The sequence below is a fragment of the Syngnathus acus genome, chromosome 8 (genome assembly GCF_901709675.1).
Source record: "Syngnathus acus chromosome 8, fSynAcu1.2, whole genome shotgun sequence".
Lineage (NCBI taxonomy): Eukaryota > Metazoa > Chordata > Actinopteri > Syngnathiformes > Syngnathidae > Syngnathus > Syngnathus acus.
In genome coordinates, this window is record NC_051093.1 from 3,083,779 (window position 1) to 3,103,101 (window position 19,323).

General features: G+C 52.8%; 4 protein-coding genes and 1 long non-coding RNA gene across 6 annotated transcripts; 2 read left to right on the forward strand and 3 right to left on the reverse strand.

The window, feature by feature from the left end:
• Nucleotides 1-384: 384 nt before the first annotated feature.
• Nucleotides 385-4,480, reverse strand: LOC119126203 (properdin-like). Its single transcript, XM_037257338.1, is given in 16 exon segments — nt 385-575; nt 709-820; nt 895-1,006; nt 1,008-1,046; nt 1,048-1,100; nt 1,230-1,407; nt 1,455-1,537; nt 1,863-1,991; nt 2,053-2,220; nt 2,324-2,524; nt 2,610-2,777; nt 3,027-3,164; nt 3,167-3,185; nt 3,267-3,409; nt 4,015-4,094; nt 4,343-4,480. Coding segments are annotated over 15 exon segments (1,731 nt in total). The 5' UTR covers nt 4,076-4,094; nt 4,343-4,480; the 3' UTR covers nt 385-448.
• LOC119126274 (suppressor of cytokine signaling 7-like) lies at nt 4,204-8,111 on the reverse strand. The gene is made up of 10 exons (XM_037257444.1): nt 6,734-8,111; nt 6,624-6,664; nt 6,396-6,494; nt 5,937-6,074; nt 5,616-5,758; nt 5,371-5,539; nt 5,166-5,294; nt 4,946-5,081; nt 4,743-4,868; nt 4,204-4,612 (listed from the first exon to the last, which is right to left on the reverse strand). The coding sequence occupies exons 1-9, from the start codon at nt 8,062-8,064 to the stop codon at nt 4,778-4,780; spliced, it is 2,277 nt and encodes a 758-aa protein (XP_037113339.1). The 5' UTR covers nt 8,065-8,111; the 3' UTR covers nt 4,204-4,612; nt 4,743-4,777.
• On the forward strand, nt 7,914-9,067 carry LOC119126314. Its single transcript, XR_005098629.1, has 2 exons — nt 7,914-8,040; nt 8,109-9,067. It is a non-coding gene; the product is annotated as an uncharacterized LOC119126314 (long non-coding RNA).
• Nucleotides 9,068-9,759: 692 nt separating this feature from the next.
• sh2b1 (SH2B adaptor protein 1) lies at nt 9,760-15,236 on the reverse strand. Of its 2 annotated transcripts, none has more exons than XM_037257440.1 (10): nt 14,961-15,236; nt 11,929-13,800; nt 11,760-11,861; nt 11,588-11,679; nt 11,381-11,448; nt 11,148-11,303; nt 10,852-11,063; nt 10,574-10,748; nt 10,357-10,447; nt 9,760-9,903 (listed from the first exon to the last, which is right to left on the reverse strand). In XM_037257440.1, the coding sequence occupies exons 2-10, from the start codon at nt 13,585-13,587 to the stop codon at nt 9,882-9,884; spliced, it is 2,577 nt and encodes an 858-aa protein (XP_037113335.1). In that variant the 5' UTR covers nt 13,588-13,800; nt 14,961-15,236; the 3' UTR covers nt 9,760-9,881. The 2 variants fall into 2 exon arrangements, with proteins under 2 accessions (XP_037113335.1, XP_037113334.1); XM_037257439.1 differs by having other exon boundaries at nt 11,381-11,451; nt 14,961-15,234.
• Nucleotides 15,237-15,442: 206 nt separating this feature from the next.
• Nucleotides 15,443-18,765, forward strand: mfsd11 (major facilitator superfamily domain containing 11). The gene is made up of 11 exons (XM_037257461.1): nt 15,443-15,742; nt 16,271-16,396; nt 16,458-16,513; nt 16,578-16,862; nt 16,932-16,990; nt 17,063-17,216; nt 17,454-17,497; nt 17,591-17,656; nt 17,739-18,042; nt 18,177-18,312; nt 18,414-18,765. The coding sequence occupies exons 2-11, from the start codon at nt 16,301-16,303 to the stop codon at nt 18,561-18,563; spliced, it is 1,350 nt and encodes a 449-aa protein (XP_037113356.1). The 5' UTR covers nt 15,443-15,742; nt 16,271-16,300; the 3' UTR covers nt 18,564-18,765.
• The last annotated feature ends 558 nt before the right edge of the window (nt 18,766-19,323 follow it).

The following is a 19,323-nucleotide window of genomic DNA, read 5'->3' on the forward strand; positions in this document are numbered from 1 at the left end:
CAACAGAGTCGACAACGATTTTGACTTGGTATTTAATTTATGTGATGCCAAAGGTTATAAAATTTGTTTGATTTACCTTTAGATAATTTATTTGTATCAAACAGGTTCTTATATATACATACATACACACACAATTATTTTTCCACAATAGTCAGAGATGTTCAAGCATTCTCTCCAGAGCAAATAAAGTTGAATTACTTTCAGGTTTAAATCTGGAATCAAGTTTATGTCCACACAAGTGACTCAAATGTCGATTGGCTCCACAGTTCAAAGTGTGTTTGTTCTTGCTTTATTCAGCAAATGTAAACAGTGTTCCACAACAAATTGCTTTCTTCCGTTCTTCAAATGCACACTAACGCTCTTATTTTAAGAGGAACGCTTCAATAACTTGATATTGCCAGTGATATTGCCACAATTTTATTGAGAACACACGTCCGTACTCATCACGTCAGTCACAGTCGGGCACATTGACACAATTCTGAACCTGCGTGGCGCCCCCTGGTGGTACATCCCCGCAGTCCAACAAAGGCGTCCCAACGAAGACGGCTGGTTCCTCCAGACGACCAATGGTGAGGCTGACACACGCACGCACACGCACACACGCGCACACACACACACACACACACACACACACACACACACACACACACAAATGAAAAAAAATCGCATTACGTGTCCAGGTTATTTCAAGATGTCCGTGGTTCTTACCGATAGTCCTTGTAGTCTGGCAAACATTTTCTATTCCGAATGCGCCGAGACTTCCCTCCACATGGCGGCTTACACAAAGACCATGGCTCCCAGTCATCCCAGTTGCCCTGAACTGACACACGCACACCCACAAGATCAGACACTACCAAACATGTACGCTGTTTTCAATGCCTCGCACGTGCCAACCGTAGCAGCTGTCGACGTCATAGCATCCTCTGTATTGGCTGAGGCTGAGGTTGTCTCCACCGCAGATGGCGCCATTGTGCGCCCGATGCAAACATCGGCGCTCGCGACTTTGACCTCCCGCCAATTTGCTTGCAGCGAATCACGCGAATCCCGGTAGGGATAGGTGCAACGCTGCCACGCCGACCACTCCGACCACATGCCATCCACTGCGGGACACGCTCAGTTCAACTGGAGATACAGTGTGGCCTTGAAACATTCAAAACTTGAAAATGGTCAAGAATTATCGCAAATCACAGGTGCCTAGTGAGGACATAGGAAGAGCAGACAGGATGCACCTGGACAGTGGACGTCAGTATTGCAAAGGCGAGTCTGCTGGTGGTCGCCGACGCACGGCCGACCATTACGTTTCGGGGCAGGGCTGTCGCAGTTTCTGCGCGACACCTCCAGGCCGACGCCACAGGGTGACGGGACAGTCTGAGAATGGCCGGACCAGGGCCCCCACGCGCCCGTCCACTGCCGACAAATGGACAGACGTCAAGGCGGTGGACACAGTGTGGGACAGACCGGATAGCTGTCGTACCGGTGCAATGCGGAAGATGCACACAGGGCTCTGCGGAGCTGCTGTCGCCATGGCAACCCTTGCCTATTGGATAATATAAAATATATAATGAACATACAATACTGTGTGAGTATACATATATGCAGTAAATACATAAATATATGTATTTGTGATAGGAAGCAAGACTAAAATTACAGAGCAAATGTAATCCCAATACTGTTAAATAAAAAAAAAAAGAGGCGATTTAAAAACATGACATACTTTTCAAGGAAAAAATGCTCAATTTTTCCATTTAAAATTGGAAATACCAAGCAAACACACAAATATGTTTAGTCACATTCAGCAATGCTGGTGATTGTGACATTGAATAGAAATGGCGTGTGGCTGCTGTTGTCATGGTAACATTCACCTGCGGGATAGAGAGAAGGCTTGGGACTCGAGCAGTCACGCTGACGAGTCCTGACGGGAACTCCGCCTTCCGGGATGCAGGAAGATGAACACTCGCCCCAATCGGACCAACCGGACCAGGACCCATCAACTGTCAATCACACTCATGTTAGCATGCGTGTGTGTGCACGCACGCGTGCAAGCGTGCGTACCGGCGCAGATGATGTGGCACACTGAGGTGCGTGCGTTCGGTCCCTCGCAGAATCGTCCGCCATATTTGGGCACGGGCTGATCACACTGTCTGATAGCTAATGCAAGCCCTTCCCCACACTGGGTGGAGCAAGGTCCCGGCGGGGACCACTCCCCCCAGTTGCCATCCACTAAGGAGAAGCATCACAAAGAGAGCAAATTCAGATTCCAACCCAAAATCTTGCAGCTGTGAGTCCGACATACTGCCACTTGCTCACCATGCCGCCGACCTACCGGGACATTTCGGGATATCGGTGCATTTCTGTCGCTCGAGGTCGGCTCCCTGGCAAGCGTCGCCAGGTGGCGCCGTGTCAGAGGAGGGGGCGGGGTTGGTACAGGAGCGACGACGCTGTCTGTACGGTGGGGCCACGTCGTCGCGCACGCAAGTGGAAGAACACAGCGAACCACGATGACACGACGACCAGCCGCCGTGCACTGCGCGCGCGCACGCACAGCACGCGCAGTATTGGGCTCAAGTCTTGATTCGCACTATCACAATGATGTGCAAGTCGAAGGCTACCTGGACACTTGCCGAAACCATCGCATGACATCTCGATCTCGGTGGCACCCGTGCAAGTCAAAAGGCACTCGGAGAGGGGCGGAGCAGTGCCTTTCACGCTTCTCTGACTCCGCCCTCTCCGCACCTCACGGAAACACGGAGACCACGGTGACCAAGCGCTCCACCCTTCTGAAGCACACAAAATTTCATCTTGAAAAGTCACACCAGGTGGGAGTCGCTGATAGTGTACACTTGCCTATCTTGTGTGCCGACACCATTAATTTGATTCCCGCATATGACTGTGCGTCAAAAAAAAGTCACACCAGTTGCTGCTTTGTGAAAAACACACAACTGTGATGACAGGTGACGAGCGCTCGCCTACATCATAAACCTTCACGCAGTACATGTTTTGTATCCAGCAATTGCATGCTCGCGTACCACTGCAGCATGTTCCGTTGCAAGGTTTGGTCTGCAGCCTCTCTTGAGCCTTGCACTCTGATTGGCCGATGCCAATGCACATCCTGCTCCTCTGGGTCACGCCTTCCCCGCACGGGGTGGTACACGGTGACCATGCGACCAGTCAGACCATCCGGAGGACTGACACACACACACACATGGCTGCTTCATGACGTCACTGTGTGTGTGTGTGTGTGTGTGTGTGTGTGTGTGTTTGCGTACTGACCCACAGGACTGACACTCTCCATCTTGCGTAAGGTAAGCATATTGAGGGTTGAGACAGCAGTCTTCTTCATCAAGGTCGCCCAGCTCTTCGTCACAGAAGGCCGATGACCGCTCGAAGCGTGCAAAACACCTCACACCCTCTACACACACACAGTCAAAACACACAAGCATGTGAGTCATCATTACTGTGAGGACATACGTGTGTGCATCCATTCCAGGAATTCAACACACGGGAAAATTTGAAATTTGGTAACAAAAAAAAAAGAAAGCTGAAAAACTTTGTTTTTTTTCAGACTTTGTTCTGAATGGCGATTTCTAATGCCAAATGACATCACAACCTGTCAAGCACATCACTGGTCAATACTTCACTTTTGCAATTGCGCTCACTTGAACGTTTCATTAAATAGTCCAATACCTGCATCTGAGCAGATTAAAAAAAAAGCTTCTTTTTAATGCTAACACAATTTCCCACTAATTATAATGCTTTATCCCTTTTCTATTCATTTTGTAAGTGGCGGGAAACTCAAAGAATTTGAAATAAAATTTGAAACTGCTGTTTGAATGTTGCCTTCATTTTTATGTGCCTTTAAGGGGTGTAGTAGCCAGCTCTCCAAGAAATGGGCTCCAATGACCAGGATAAAATACAAGATGCATCATGACATACGGCACTTTGTTTTTCTAGGGAGCATCATTGTTGAAATGTTTTAATAGACTCCTAGCCCCTGAGTGTGTGCGCAAGACTCACGTGCACGCTCCACATAGATGAGGCTGACGACGATAATGAGCAGCTTGTTGACGTTGTGCATGGCGTCTCTGAAATGAAACCTGAAAAATTTGGAGTTTCCTGCGTATTTAGGCCCAGCTCCCCCGCACTGTTTGCACCCCGTTATCCATTAATCTGACCTTTGGATTTACACACTATTTCACACACACACATAGGAAGCAGGCTGAAGAGTCCCGCCTACATTTATTGACAGCTCACAAATATGACATCATCATTGAGGCGTGTCCCAGCACGAGTCACGTGACATCATCAATGTTCGGGTCCCGCCCACTTCCTGGCTGTCACTCACCGGGATGGACGCGGCTTGGGCTTCTTTTACATGCGAGAGCGTCAACGTCCAGCAAACGTCCTGTTATTCTGTCGGTTCCAGGAAGCCACGCAGTTAGCGTCTTTAGCCAAAACCCGGCGGCAACGGCGGCAACAACAGAAGCCAAGGAGGAGTGCTTTCTTTTCCACCCGCTGACAGAAGCCAGTCAGAGAGCTCAGAGAAGAAAGGTTGTCCAAACTTGATAGAGGACGTAGCAAGGGAGCTGATTGGCTGTCCAGCTTCAAGTTCATCCTGTGATATCCCCAAAAGAATAACAATTACAGTGGTGTTGAAAAGTTACTGCCCTAATTTATAGTTTTCTTCAAAATTGCCCAGCCAGGCTGTTTGTTGACATCAAATGGTTATGGAACGTGATCCTTACTTTAAATGTCTCACACTAGTCGGCACGCTGATTTGCTACGTTTGTGCGTCACCGGCCTCCTTGGCGGGGCTGACCTCCTCCTCAGGGTCGTAGTAGTAAAACTTTCGCAGGTAGGCGATGAGCGGCCTGCGAACAAGAGAAGAGAACTCAGTAGGAGCCCTGAAGGTGGAATGTGTGTGTGTGGGGGGGGGGCATAGCCTGACGTGGGCAGCGGGAGTTCCTGGATGTGGTCCACGCGAACCAGCTGGCGGATGCAGAAGCGACAAAGGTGCTGCAGTGACTTGATGCTGCTCAGGCGGGACACGGGATGCAGGAGCTGCACCGGCGTGGGCGGCAGACCTGAAAAAAGGAAAAGCGCATGGAGCAGAGGCAGGGCGGGTGTGGATGTCATGTAGTAAGCTGGATCTGCCGTCTGCAGCCTACCTGGGACTCGGGAGCGCAGGAAGTAGAGGAACTTCCCGTTCTTGGAGTGCATGATGGCACGCTCGATGAACTCCACCACTGAATGGCAACGGTCCTCAAACTTGGGATGACACCACAGACTGAAGGTCCCTAAGGGGGCACGGCACAGGCCAGTCGTCACAGGTCAGCCACGGTAGCGGCGTCATGCGGGGGGGGCGCGCGTTACCTCGATAGTGCTCCATGCGTGTGTGGTGCGTGACACCCTGCGACCTGAAGCTCAGGCTGAGGATGTAGCGAGGGTCCGAGCTGTCCCGCACCAGGAAGGAGCCGTCCGCTTTGCCCTTCAGCTTCATCTCGGCGTCCTCCCACGTCATGGGACCCCAGTACCAGCCACACTGCACGGTGTGCACAAGCAAACTGTCAAGCAAACGTCTTGGCGGCGCCACCACACGCGACCGTAGTCCAGCTGACCTTTTCCAGCTCTCGGAGACTGCTGGCGAAGTTGCCGGCGTCGGGACGCTTGAGGGGACGGCGGGGCGCCGGGCGGGGCGCTGGCAGGTGCCGGGCGTCGGCCCGCAGTGGGACGGGCCTGGGTAGCCCCCGCAGGAACGAGTCTGAGAAGAAATGGCGGCAAGGTCAGGGCCAGAGGCAGGCTTGTCACTAGCCAGTCTTTTTATAATCTATTACCCTATCAATTATTCCAGCCAATAAACAAGTACGTGCACCCCCACATTATAATAATAATAAACACAAAACTAATGCATGATCAAATCAAGCCAGGAACTGACCCACCATTAAGACTCAAGCTGTGCTGGATGGTGCTCAGGGAGGGGGGCACACCCATGGGACGGGGGGGCAGGGACTGCATCGACGCTCCACCGACACACTCGGACAACGGAATCCGCGGAGGCGGGGGACCGCCCAAATCATCTGAGGGAACACAGATGACATTTTGGTTGGCTCCAGGTGGATTATAGAAGTTTGAATTGTTTTCATCAACAGGATGACAGTTTTGACAGCAAGTTCTCCTTCTCACCGGCAAGCACAACTCTCCATTTGAGAGCATTAAAGGACCAATATACAAGTTATTTCCCATTTATTGAATTAAAAGCCAATTGAATTTTTTTCGGCCCAAGAACAAAATTGGCCTAAAAAAATTCAATTTTAGTCAGGCACTTGATGTAACACTAAGCAATGGGAGAAGAGGAGGAGCAGGTAAAAGTAGAAAAGGAAGCAGAAATTACGAAGTACCGAGCAGACTGAGGCTTCGTCTGGGTGGAGGTGGAGGAGTCGGGGGGTGGAGACAGCTCCTCCGAGAGATCTCCACATCCACCAGAGAGACCGTCTCACCTTCACAGAGAGAATGATAGAGGACAGGAAGTGGCATCACACAAAAGTCAGGAAGTAACATCACCATTAGGAAGGGTTAGTGCTCAAAGAGAGGAGGTTGCTACATGTTAGCATGTGAGGTGCGCTCACCGGTGAAGGGCGGCGTGCACGTCAGCGTGGCCGTCTGCAGCCTGACAAACAGGAAGTGATCGTTATGGTGTCACAACAACAACCGTGCCGCTTCACCGTAGACCTCTTACCTGCCGCCGTCCTCCATGTTGCTGCAGGTGGACCCCCACAATCTGGCAGACCCCCACACGTCCACCAGACTCCCACCCGACGAAGTGGACGAGGCGAGCGACGGCCTTTTGTCCAGGAGGCCCCCCGTCCCACCGCACGAGCTCTTGGTCCGGAACAGTTTACTTAGTCGCACCTTCAGGGACCCCCCTTTCCTGGACTTGCCCCTGGGCGTCCTGTCCCCACCTGCCAAGTCCCCTTCCAGAACCACCAGGGGGGAGGCTGAACGGCCTCCAGTGGCCGAGCACAGCTTTGGGGTGGTGGCCCGGCTCTGGGGTTGAGAGCGGGATTGATGTTGCGGGCGATGTCGTGGTGCTGGTGTGGGGGACAGAGGGCTGGCAGGGGATGCTTGGAGACAGTCAGCGATCTGGTTCGGGAGAGAGCCGGCGGGGCCGTGGATGGCTGTGGGGGTCCTCCACGTCTGATGGGTGCAGACCCCTGCCTCCCCCGCCAGTCTGTGGACCTGTTGCATCAGCCCACTGAGAGTTCCACTGGAGAACACGGGCTCCACCCTACTACACTGCCCCAAGTCCCCGACGTCGCCATCCGCATCCAAGCCTTCCAGAACCAGAAGGGCATCACTGGTCTCACTCGGATCCTCGCCCGGTGTCATCCCCCCGGCGGCCAGGAGACAAGAGCACCGAGGGAGGGAGGCAGCTACGCTATCATCACCTTCCTTTCCCGGCGCCTGGTCCGGTGTCGGGTTCAGAGCAAGGAGCAGCTCCTCATCGCCCGTGCCACAGTTCTTTCCCAGACTCATCTGAGGCCAATTAGCCAGCGGGTGGCAGAGGACCGACCCAGACGTTTCGCATTGGTTCTTCTCAGAAGACGAGACGCAACAAACGTCCCGCTCTTCCGCGGCCCCGGACGAACCGGAACGCGACTCCAAGGAGTCCACCCACCGGGTCTCCTTCCCCTCCAAAGGGGATTGCTCCAGGCCGAAGTCCAACATCCGGTTCCGGAACACCATCAACTGCGCCCTCGAGCCAGCCCTCCCAGAGCCGGGGAAGTCCAAGTCGTCCTCCTCCTCGGAGCCTGGTGGTGCCTCCGGCAAAAGCAGCCGGCCTTCTAGCTCACCTTTGCCGGGGAGAGGCGAGCTGTAGTGCGGAGAAGCAGACCCGAGAAGGCCTGGAGTGGGACCCCCGGAATCCACATCGAACCGGCCGTGAGGCAGGCCAGTTTTGCCGGATGTGACGTGTTCAGGCTGCCGGTCCAGGTGCTCCAGGTGGTCGTACTCAGCCGCCGAAACGAGGAGACGCATCAAAACGAAGTCAGGAGACATTTCGTCGCTCATCGTCGCGCGGTAACGTTAGCCTAGCTTAGCTGAGTTTATCTTAGGTTAAAGGAGAGCTGCTGGAGCCTCGACGGCGCTCAGTGGCCGCCTGGAGGGGCAGCGAGCCCAGGACATCTCCTCACGACATCCGACCAGAACAAGGAGACGGAAGAATATAAGAAGGCAAGAAAGGGAAGGAGGACGCGGGCCAGGCTAGCCGTTAGCAGTTAGCCCCCTCCTTCCGCGGACACAACATGGACGGGAGGCACCGCGCGCGTGCGCAGCAGCTCCGTCAATCATCTGTCGCGCAAGCATTGAGGCGCGCGCACGGTATTTGCGGCGCACTTCGTCGATAGCGGCAAAATGATCGCAAAACATTTCTCAATAATTTACGGATATAATATACAAATGAGTGATCAATTCATCTAACTTGTCTTTTCAGTTACAAATCGAAATCTGTTGCATTATTTTTATCCCCAAAATTTACCGTATTTTTCAAATTTAAATTAAGATTAAAAGAATGTGGAGGAAAAAAAACACTGCTGTGGATTATAAATAGGTATGCTTATGTTTAAATACATTTTAATCTTACTATGAATCTTGGTGACAACCACTGGGTTGGCGGCGCCCTTGCGTGCAATTGCTTAACCAATGTTGACTAGTTGGTTAATGTTTCGCATCGTGTTTCCACTCATCAACGTCCATTCGATGTGTGTCTATCATGCACATAAGCGTAAACAAAATAAAGACACAATCGGTGTTAACATATCACTATATTTATATTATAATCATCAAATTCAATGAAGTACCTGAAACTAACAAGCGGAGGCGCACAGCCGCCGCCGCCTTCAACACGCGGTCCCAGCGACGACAAAAAGAGAAGAAAGGCACAAAGAGTTGAGAGATTGACCAAAAACACGACGGACAGACAGACCACGTCTGGAATTTAAAGAAAAACAAACAAAAAATATAAAGAATGAAACAAAAAAAATAAACGTAAGCACTAAAGTGAGCAGAGATGACACAGAAAAGGCACGAGTAGTAAAGTTTTTGCTGAATGTATGAAAGAGACGCGTGTCTGTTTGCCCCCTCCCTCCCAAAAAACAAAAAGCACACAGGGCACGAAAGATTTGAGACAAACAAATTCAATACTCTTCTTGACAGCGTGGACAGCCACAGCAACCAGACGGATCATTCGCTGAGAGACGCTGAGGTAAAAAAATAAAAACAAAAACACGACCAACCGAGAGGCGCCGGATGATGAGATGACATCATCGGCTGGGCTTATACGCATCAGGTAAATATGAGCGCTCACGCACAAAAAGTCAGACATTCATTAAAACACACATGATGACATACATTCACTCACACACACACACACACACACACACGGGAAATCAATGACTCGCACGCACGCAGGCTTGTATGAGGTGTTTGTGAAGATTAGGTGGCGGTCGTGTGAGGTACGTGTGTACGCCAAGCCCAAAGTGGCACGGAGCTTGTTAGTGTCGTAGGATGCTCTCGGCGTGCGTCCGTCTGGTCTGGCTCTCGCTCGTTTAGTGTTACGACTTCCTCCTCAGAAGAAGGAGTATTGGTTGTCCACGGCTCGGGGTGCCCGGGTGGCCTCCAGCTCTTCTCCCTCCACCACAGCTGCCGCCTCTAATTGGCGCAACGGAGTGTCCCGGTCGTCCCAGTCCTCCGACGCACTGCCGCTTCCCGCCCCGCTGCCGCCGCTGCCTCCCGCAGCCGCCGTCTCTGGCTCCGTCTCTCGTCCTCTCTCCTGGGGTGGCGTCGGGGGCGGCGGGCGTCCTGGTGGAATTGGGGGCGGTTGGGGGGGGCTACGGGGTCTGCTGGTCAAGTCTGCGAAAAAATGAAAAGGGGTGTGTGAGAAAAACGTCTAAATGTGCCTGGAGTAAGGGGGGCTAGCAAAAGAAAGTGAGGTCGGGAGCGAAGGAGGAGTCATGGAACCCATGGTTGTTATGGAAACAGTCAACTCTCACACTGAACGTTTCTACTTCCTGTTTGGTTCACAGGAAGTGCATCTGTGCCATCTTGTGGCTTCTTGACACGCTGCAGGAAGGCTTTCTCCAACATTTCAACGTCACACAATCCAGCCAATCATGGACGAGCCTTCACACACACCCACTCTCACATCACACACGCACTCACACAAGCACACACATACACATTCCTTCCCTCCAACAATCACACACATTCTCTCACAAACACACTTTCACACACACTAACGCAAGCACCCTCACTATCTACTCAGTCACACACTCACACTAAGTCCCTCACACACAAGTCACTTACACACAGTCAGAGATGGGGGTTGATGGAGAGTCGGGATGGCGCGTGGTGATGACATCACAGATGGTAGGCCGGCTGCCCGCCCTGTCCCGGCCTGCAAGGACGAGTGACGGACAAACAAAACAAGATGTCAAAAGTGGGAGTGGCGACGGGAGGTGGCCGTTGTGCGGCAAAAGGCGGAATAGGAGGAAAGGTGGGGGCGACGCGCTCCGGCTCGTACCCGGCTGGCGGACGGCAGCGGCACCCACGAAGCTGATGAGCGTGACGTCGGAGGCACCGCCCGACTCCAACGGGATGGGGTGCACGCGGAAATGCTCCAGCATGTCGAAGATGGACTGGAACCAAAGGTGCTGCACGCGGCACTGTCCGTCCTCGTTGAGCGACAGGCGCAGGTGCTGCCGGATAGGACGACATGCGTGTGATGGGAACATGCGAGTGAGCAAGAGCCAACATGTGTATGTGAGCTCGTCATAAAAATGGATGTGGCGAGGCACCGACCTTGGCCTTCCCCTGGAAGTTGAAGGTGAGAACGTATTCGCCGCGCCTCGTCTCGCTCTGGCGCACCAGGAAGACGCCGTGGCTGGCCGGCCCGCCCGCCAGCACCAACTGGGCCGCTTTGAGGCGCGACAGGGTGCCGTGGAACCACTGGCACTCGCTGAGCGGGTGCTCCGGCGCGTCACCCACCGTGGGCTCGGAAAACAGAAAGGAGCCTGTGTATGGGAACCCACACGGTGACATCAGACCAGCCGCCCAATCGCTTCGAGAAGCTCGGAAATACGCAGCGTTCGCATCACCTGTGGCATCCGGCGTCTCAGCAAAGGGCGTACCCAGACTAGACCCGCCCCCTCCAAGAACACGCGCGTCAGGGTCGTCCAGAGGGGCTCGTGGCGGCAGTTCGGGCGGAAGAGGCTCCATCGGAGGGGAGGAGCCCGCCACGCCGCCGTAGCACACTGCGGTAGTGTGAAAGAGGAAGCGGCATTAAAGAACGTGCAAGTGCCGCCACGATTGTGCGTTTGGCCGTGCTCACCTTGCGACAGACGGTCGATATTCTCGGGCGTGCCGCTGATGTCCGGCGGGCCGTCGGGGTCTTCCTGCCTGCTGTCAATGTGTCACGTCCCACACCACATTACTTGCAGTACATCACGCACGCCACGTCACATGCAACACGCCAGACCGTCACCAGTCACATGCCATGTGACAAGCCGTCTGTCGTTTGCTACATGAAGCTCCTTACCTGAGACAGATTCCGTTGCGGATGTCGCTGAGCCACGCCCTCATCTGGATGGCGTCTCGCGTCTCTATCACGTACTGGACAGCGCCTTCCAGCTGACAAAAAAGCAGAGATGAGCGCAAAGAAACGCAGAGGCCACTAAAAACATCCACCGGCTCACACGACAACATCTCACCTGCAGCAGGAAGCTGTTCTCCTTGTCGGGGACCTCCAGTGCCGTCGTGCTCCTCACGTCCACGATGGCGCCGCACGCCACTGTCCGCCGCGGTTTTGACGCCTGACAATGCCAAACGTGGACGCAAACGTCATCATTGTTATTTTTTCATTTTTCCTCATCATCATACCTTGGGTGGAATAAAGAACTCCAAGTAGTATTCGTCACCACGCTCGCCTTCCCGTTCCCTATCTCGGAGGACCAGACGACACTTATGCCAACGCCCGCCCCTCCAGGGTACGTTGCCGGCGCCCGCCGCAGCCACACCTGGAGCCGCGGCCGCCTGTGCCACCGTGTTGTTGTTGTCGGGGCCGTGATGCGGGAGAGCAAAGGAAAAGCCCGGGAAGCCGTGACCTCCGCTCAACTCATCGTTAGATGAACTAACGCTCACACCGCCTTCCCGAACCAACCGTCCCACCTTCCTGGGCGCAGCCACGGAAGCGTTGGCGCAGCTGGGTGGCAGCACAGATGCGGCGGCGCCCAGGGTGAGGACAGGAGGCGGGGATCGCGTAAGTCGCAGTTTTTCCAGGCGGTGGCTCCACTTGTCCTTCTCCCCGCCTTCACCGTTGCTCCGCCGACGGTCCCGGGCGGCGTCGGAAAGCGACAAAGAGGTGGCGCTGCTGGAGGACGAGGGGGGCAGCGAGGATGAAGACGAGTGGGGCAGGGACAGGGGCATGGACAGAGACACTGGCATGGAGGAGGTGGGCGTCGGAGGCTGGGTAGCGGCGTTCCGGGCCGGAGTGGCATCCTGCATGCCCAGGGTGTAGCTATAGCTTGCGGGCAGCGGGCTCTGTGCCGAGTCGCTGGACGAGCTTCGCCAGTGCAGGATGCCTCGCACACTCCCACGCACGCTTCGCCCCACGCTGCGCAGCGAGAAGCGCTTCTTCACTTTGTTTTTAGAGCTCGAGCCAGAGCCATTGCCTTTGGAACCGGGCGGGGGCGTGCTAGGTGCACATGAGGGATCGGGGAAGTCCGCCTCGCCGCTCTCGGCTTCGCGCTCGTCCGGCTCCACCTCCTCCCCCACAGACGCTGCACCCGGCCAACTGTCCTCCTCTTCCTGGGCGGGCGCATCTCCATTCCCGCCGGCCGCTGCACCGCCCCTGTCGTCTCGCCTGCCGTTGTTGCCGCCCACAGATGAGCAACAGGACGACGACGAAGATGGTGGCAGGACCTGGCCGTGGGCGTAGGGATCTTGAAATCTGTCACCGCTGCGACCGTCCAGCAGGAGGCGCGTGGGTGCCTGTTTAGAGGCCGGCTGTGCCACATTCGCAGTGGGGCAGGGTGGGACAGCCACCCCACAAACCGATGAGGGGGACGCGGCCTCTTCTTCCAGGGAGGTGGCGTCTGACTGGGGAGCCCAGCTCACCAGTTCCTCCCTGCCAGAGGTGCCGTCGACTGGCGGCGCCCCCTCCAGTTCACTCTGGAAGTGGCGGACGAAGCGATCCATGAAGCGGCGGCAGAAGGCAGCGGCCGAGTCAGACGAGTAGTGCGGGTTCTCCAAGAGAAATGCCCGGAAGTGACGGGCAAAGTCGCCGGCCGCCACGCGGGCGTGAAGCTCGCAGAATTCAGTCCAGCTGAGGCAGGGCGAGGGCGAAGGAGTGGGCGTGTCCGACAGCGAGGACGGGTGGGTTGGGGGTGGCGGGCTCATCAGAGGCGGGAGGGGCGGCGGCCGTGGCGACAGGGGCAGCAGAGAGGGCGACGGTGGGGACGGCGATGGGGAGGGAGACGGGGGCAAAGGGGAGGAGTTTGTTGCCCTTGGGCTGGGAGGAGTTAATAGCGAGCCGTTCATCCTCCTGCCGACAACAACCAATCAGATCAGTCCTGACTTGCGAGGCCGTACAGATGCAGGAAACGCCGCACGTGCGTCCGATCGTTTACAGCGAAGTGCCGAGTCCGGTGCTCATGGGAGCCCACGGTGTGCGGCTACATGATCCCGGCAACATCCATGGTTCCTGGTGGCGGTCAGACGGTAACTACGTGGCCACATGTGGGAGGCTGCATCCTGATCCAGAAATACACAAAAACTAATCACACACATGCACAACATCAACTATAAACAACTTTAATGACATGTACTGTAATTTTCGGACTACAAGTCGCGGTTTTTTTCCATAGTTTGGGTGGGGGGGCGACTTATACTCAGGAGCGACTTATATACATATATATGTTTTTTTTCACTTTTTTGGGCATTTTATGGCTGGTGCGACTTATACTCCGGTGCGACTTATAGTCCGAAAATTACGGTACTATCATCATATACTATTCCATTGTTTCCAACACTCCATGGATTTTATCAACAACAAATGCCTCCCGTGGCATACTTGATACTTACTATGTATTTGATCACATTTCTTTTCTGCGCATGTTACACAAAAGTTACAAAAATGATGTAGGGCAGCAAACATTCTATAACTTTATTTGATGCAGTTATATAATTGTTACTTTCCTAGAAGTAGGCCTTCAAATCATTGCAGTATTCAAATTGTGATTTTTTTTGCTACCTATTGTTTCACGCAAAGACTGGACTTAATTAGAAATAATATCGTTGTGATGTCTCTAATACAAACTTTCCAATGACAGCAACCTTTTCAAAAAATGATGATTAATAAAGTTACATAGATGCTGAACCTCCGGTTCAACGAAAAAAAGGTCACCCCTAAAATCTCAACCCCTACTGACTGAATATTAACGAGATGGCCAGAAATTGATGCATTTTCAATCCTCTAGTATAGTCATTTCTTTACATTTGTCAGAGTAAAATTATACTCTTCTCACTGGAATTGTCTTTAGAATATCTGGCTGATGATTATTAGTAAGTTTTGAAATACCGTTTTCACCATGCAGATACGTGTAACGGTGAGGTAAATAACGCTGGCTGACTTTAGCTCGCTCACGCTAGCAAGGCGAGTGTTGCTCATTCAGCTGAACAAAATCACAAAGCGTGTGCCCCCACCCCAAAAAATGTGCCATTTACCCCAACACAGAAGCGACGTCTTGTTGGAAGACGTTTTGTCCGAGGGTCACATATGAAGCCATCGCTTAGCAGTTGGCCTTGCCAAATGCACTGTGGAGCTAGGCTAGCCGTTAGCTCCGCGGTTAGCTGCTAGCAGACAGTATCTAGCGGCTATTAATAAACCTACGAGGAGCATCAACCAACACTACCTGCAAATCACAGCCGCGTCCGTCAGCGGGGCCGAACCCGAGCGAAACGAGCGCGGAGGTGTGGACGCATAGCGGCGCGATGGCGTCCCATGGGGAGGCTCCTGCTCCTGCTTCTTCTTCTTCTTGCTGTTCTTGTTGTTGCTGAAGAACAAGATTGCGAGCAACAGTCACTCGCCACAGATGAGATACTAGCTCGAAGCTAGTCTGCTGAGGCTGCTGAAGCTACCCTCCACGAACTCTCGCGAGACTCAGGGAGTGCAACGTTACACACCGACGATGGATGGACGGACACTTCGATGCACAAAAAACGCGCACACACGCACACAGATGTTTCGCATTCTCTCTCTGTCTCTATCAATCTATCGATCCATACATCTATATATTAAAATTTCGTGTGATAATCTAAATATTTATTTTAACCCGGAAGCGGAAACGTGGGGTGCCTCTTTGCCGTGTTTGTTAAAAAACAAATCTACACATCAAATGGATGATTTTAAACATAGCGGATTCACTCATCGCGTATATACATTTGATGCCAGTAGCGCTGAGCTTGTGACGTTCAGGGTCAGGTGACGTCCTCTCAAGCTCACGTGATTTCATATTTTCGGATTTGTCCTCGATTTGCTTGGGATTGAGGACAATTTTACGAAAAACTGGCTGGTTCCGTCATGGTGTATTTTGGGAAGAAATCGATGAGACTTGTTAAAATTAGCTTAATTTAATTTGGCCAGCATCTGGCATCCCAGAGGCGACAAAGAAGCGACAAAACCGCCGCCTGCTCTGTAAGTGGCCAAATATACATTTAATTTCCACATACATTTAAATCAACAACATCCACTTTTATGTCTTCTATTACCAGCAATGTTTAAGTATCTTACAGTGGTGCCAAGTGCACTCATATTATTTTCAGCCATCTGTACTTTAATCATTTTCTCATGACTTTTTACGTTGAGTTCCTCCATTTGGAAACTTTGCTTTTTGTACTTTCTGCTCCGTACTTTGTTGTTACCTTGTTCAATCTTTGCGAAAGACGACACCATAAAATCTAAAATGATGTAAATAAATAAACAAAGGTCGGATGGTTAGGGTCAGATCATTACGGAGTACTTCCAAACATAACAGAAGGCCAGAACCATCAGCCACACTACATCGAATTAGAAAAATCAATTCATAAGTTAATGTACCGTATGTCCATCATTGTTGATCCTTTTGACCAAAGCATTTTGTTATGAAGAAACCTGCGAAGGCTTTTAAATTGTGGGGAAACAAAAGTTGGTCTCCTTGCACACTGAACATCTTGTCGTCGTCAGATGTTGTGAGGCCAACGCACACGCTTCCAAATGGGTCCTGACGGCAAGAAGTTGATCAACGTCATCGTCCTGGGCGTGGCCTTCATGTTCATCTTCACCGCCTTCCAGACGTGCGGCAACATCGAGGTAGGCGGTGCCGACGCCACCCGTCACTTCAGCTTTCACACCACCCTCTTGCTTCTTGCAGCAAACGGTCATCAAGAGCTTCAACAGCAGCACCTTCCATGGCAGTGGATACACCAGGTAAGAGTCCACAAATGCCGCATTATGGGGGGGCTGCTAATGTATTTGTGCGTGTGCGGTCCAGCATGGCGGTGATCTACGGCGTGTTCTCGGGGTGCAATCTGCTGGCGCCGTCGGTGGTGGCGGTCATGGGTGCGCAGCTATCCATGTTCTTCAGCGGCCTGCTGTACAGCGCCTACATCGCCGTCTTCGTCTACCCGTACACGTGGAGCTTCTACGCCGCCTCGGTGCTGGTGGGCATCGGCGCCGCCGTGCTGTGGACGGCGCAGGGCAACGTGCTGGCGCTCAACTCGGACACGCGTACCATCGGCAGGAACAGCGGCGTCTTTTGGGCGCTGCTGCAGTTCAGGTGAGCTGCACAGCGTGTGACGTTGGACACTTAGTTTGCTTCTGCTGATGGCGTGCGTGTGTTTTTTAGCTTACTGTTTGGAAACTTGTTCATCTTCTTGGCCTGGCGCGGACACGAGCACATCTCAGGTAGGTTGGGGCCGGTCGCGCAGGTGTAGACGCGCTGCCATGCAAGTTTGACCCCGGTCTGCGTGTGCGCAGACAAGGACCGGCAGACGGTGTTCATCTCCCTGACGGTCATCAGCCTGGTGGGCTGCTTCCTCTTCTTTCTCATCCGGAAGCCCGACCCCGAAGTGGCGCCTGGCGACGAATCGGAGGCCCTGCTGCCCTCCGACTCGGGCGAGAGTACATCTGGGTACCTGTTGGCATGAGGATGATGTTAATGATGTTGAGAAAACAAAGCTTGCGATATCTTGCAGTTGCCATGGCGACTGTTTTTTTTTTTTTTTTTTGCATTGCTACCCCGACGCCCAAAGTAACTATTTTTTTTCATGTGCCAATTTTACTAGTTTAAAGCCTACTGTGTTATTAGAAAAGAAATTGCAATTTGACTAAATTTGATATTGGCCTTTCTCTCAACTTGTCTTTACAGCTCGTCTTTCTCGCACGTCTGCTCGCAAGCCCTGGACGCTTTTGGTACATGCGCGGTTGATTCTCAAGTTCAATGTTTTTTAATGAGGTGCAAAAAGCTCATTTAAATGACCGTGCTTCTGTCCTCCTGCTCCCCAGTGCGGGTGTGCAAGATGCTGGTGACCAAGGAGATGTTGCTGCTCAGCTTGTCCATCGCGTACACAGGTGACTCACAACTTGCCGTCTGACGCGCCCCCCCCCCCCCCCCCCTTGACGGCTGACGTTGACAGCACGCGTGTACCGGCAGGCGTGGAGCTCACCTTCTACAGCGGTGTGTACGGCACGTGCATCGGCGCCATGACGGGCTTGGGAGCGGACGCCAAGAGCTTGATGGGGCTGTCGGGCATCTGCGTGGGCCTGGGCGAGATCCTGGGCGGGGGCGCCTTTGGCGCGCTCACCAAGGGCGGCGGCCGCGTTGGCCGCAATCCCGTGGTGCTGCTCGGCCTGTTGTCGCACTACGTGGCCTTCTACCTCATCTTCATCAACATTGCCGACGACGCTCCTCTGGCGCCCGAAGAAGGAACCCAGCTCATCGCCTACATACGGCCTAGGTCGCCCACCATCGGCTCTAAATGCAACACCACATACAAAACACACGTTAGGATCATCAGGAGCAAAAATATCCCGCCATTGCAACATGTATGATTCCAAATTGAAGACATTAATGGCCGCTGTGTATGTGCAGTGTGGGCGTGGCGCTGCTGTGCAGCTTCCTTTTGGGCTTGGGCGACAGCTGCTTCAACACACAGCTACTCAGCATCATCGGTTTCACCTTCCGCAACAACAGTGCCCCCGCCTTCGCCGCCTTCAAGTTCATTCAGGTGGGAAGGTTTGATTTTCAACTGTGCCTCCCTTCTCCAGTGACCCAAGAGAAGTTTGAAGGTCACAGTGGTGTCACCTCGCTGTTGTGTTTGCTCCTCAGTCCATCCTGGCAGCGGTGGCCTTTTTCTACAGCAACTTCCTTCTGCTGCACTGGCAGCTCGTCATCATGGTCGTGTTGGGATTCGCCGGATCACTCACCTTCTTTGTTGCCGAGTGGCGGGCACAGGCAGGCGGCGTTGACGGGATCTGATGAAGATAAAGACCCGCTTCACACATTTACACCGCCACACAATTTGCACGTTCACTTTTAACAACACAGCGAGGCATGATGGAAAGTGCCGCTGGTTGCTGGCTTAAGTTTTATTTTTTTACCGCAATGTTGACCACCAAGAAGGGAAAACGGAGACGAACTAATGATGTCAAAAGTTGAAATAAAGTTTGAAAGAGCAATACTTGGGTCTGTGCGTGCTTCAAAATCCAACAAACCTTTGCATTCTATTCGCTCACCACTAGATGGCAGAAATATCTACACGCTATCCCAATAAAACGAGCAATCAAAACAAAATGATGCTGTACTGCCCTCTTTTGTTAAATAATGATTATTACATCTACAGATTGTCTTACAATGTAAAAACAAAAGTGCAGTAGTACAGCATTTTTGGTGTTAATGACGACTTTGCTCAACATTGAAAGTAACGTCACATGCAAGAAAATACGTCATGTTAAACGATCATCAAAGTTATCCCATGATTTCATTTGACCGCCAAAATACTGAATACACGTTTCCAAACAAAACGTTCTACTTTTGGGAACGTTAGTCCTGTACAAGGCAGAAGGATTGTACGTTGGCGAGACAAACAAAAAACTCGCAAAACTGATTCGACCCCCCCCCCCCCAAAGAAACTCGAAAGTCGTAAAATGGGCCACAGAGAGGTGGACGGATGGAAGATTCTGCAGTCGTAGCGTGGAAGCGTGCCGTGAGTTGGCCGCGTCGGTGTGTCTCCATGGCA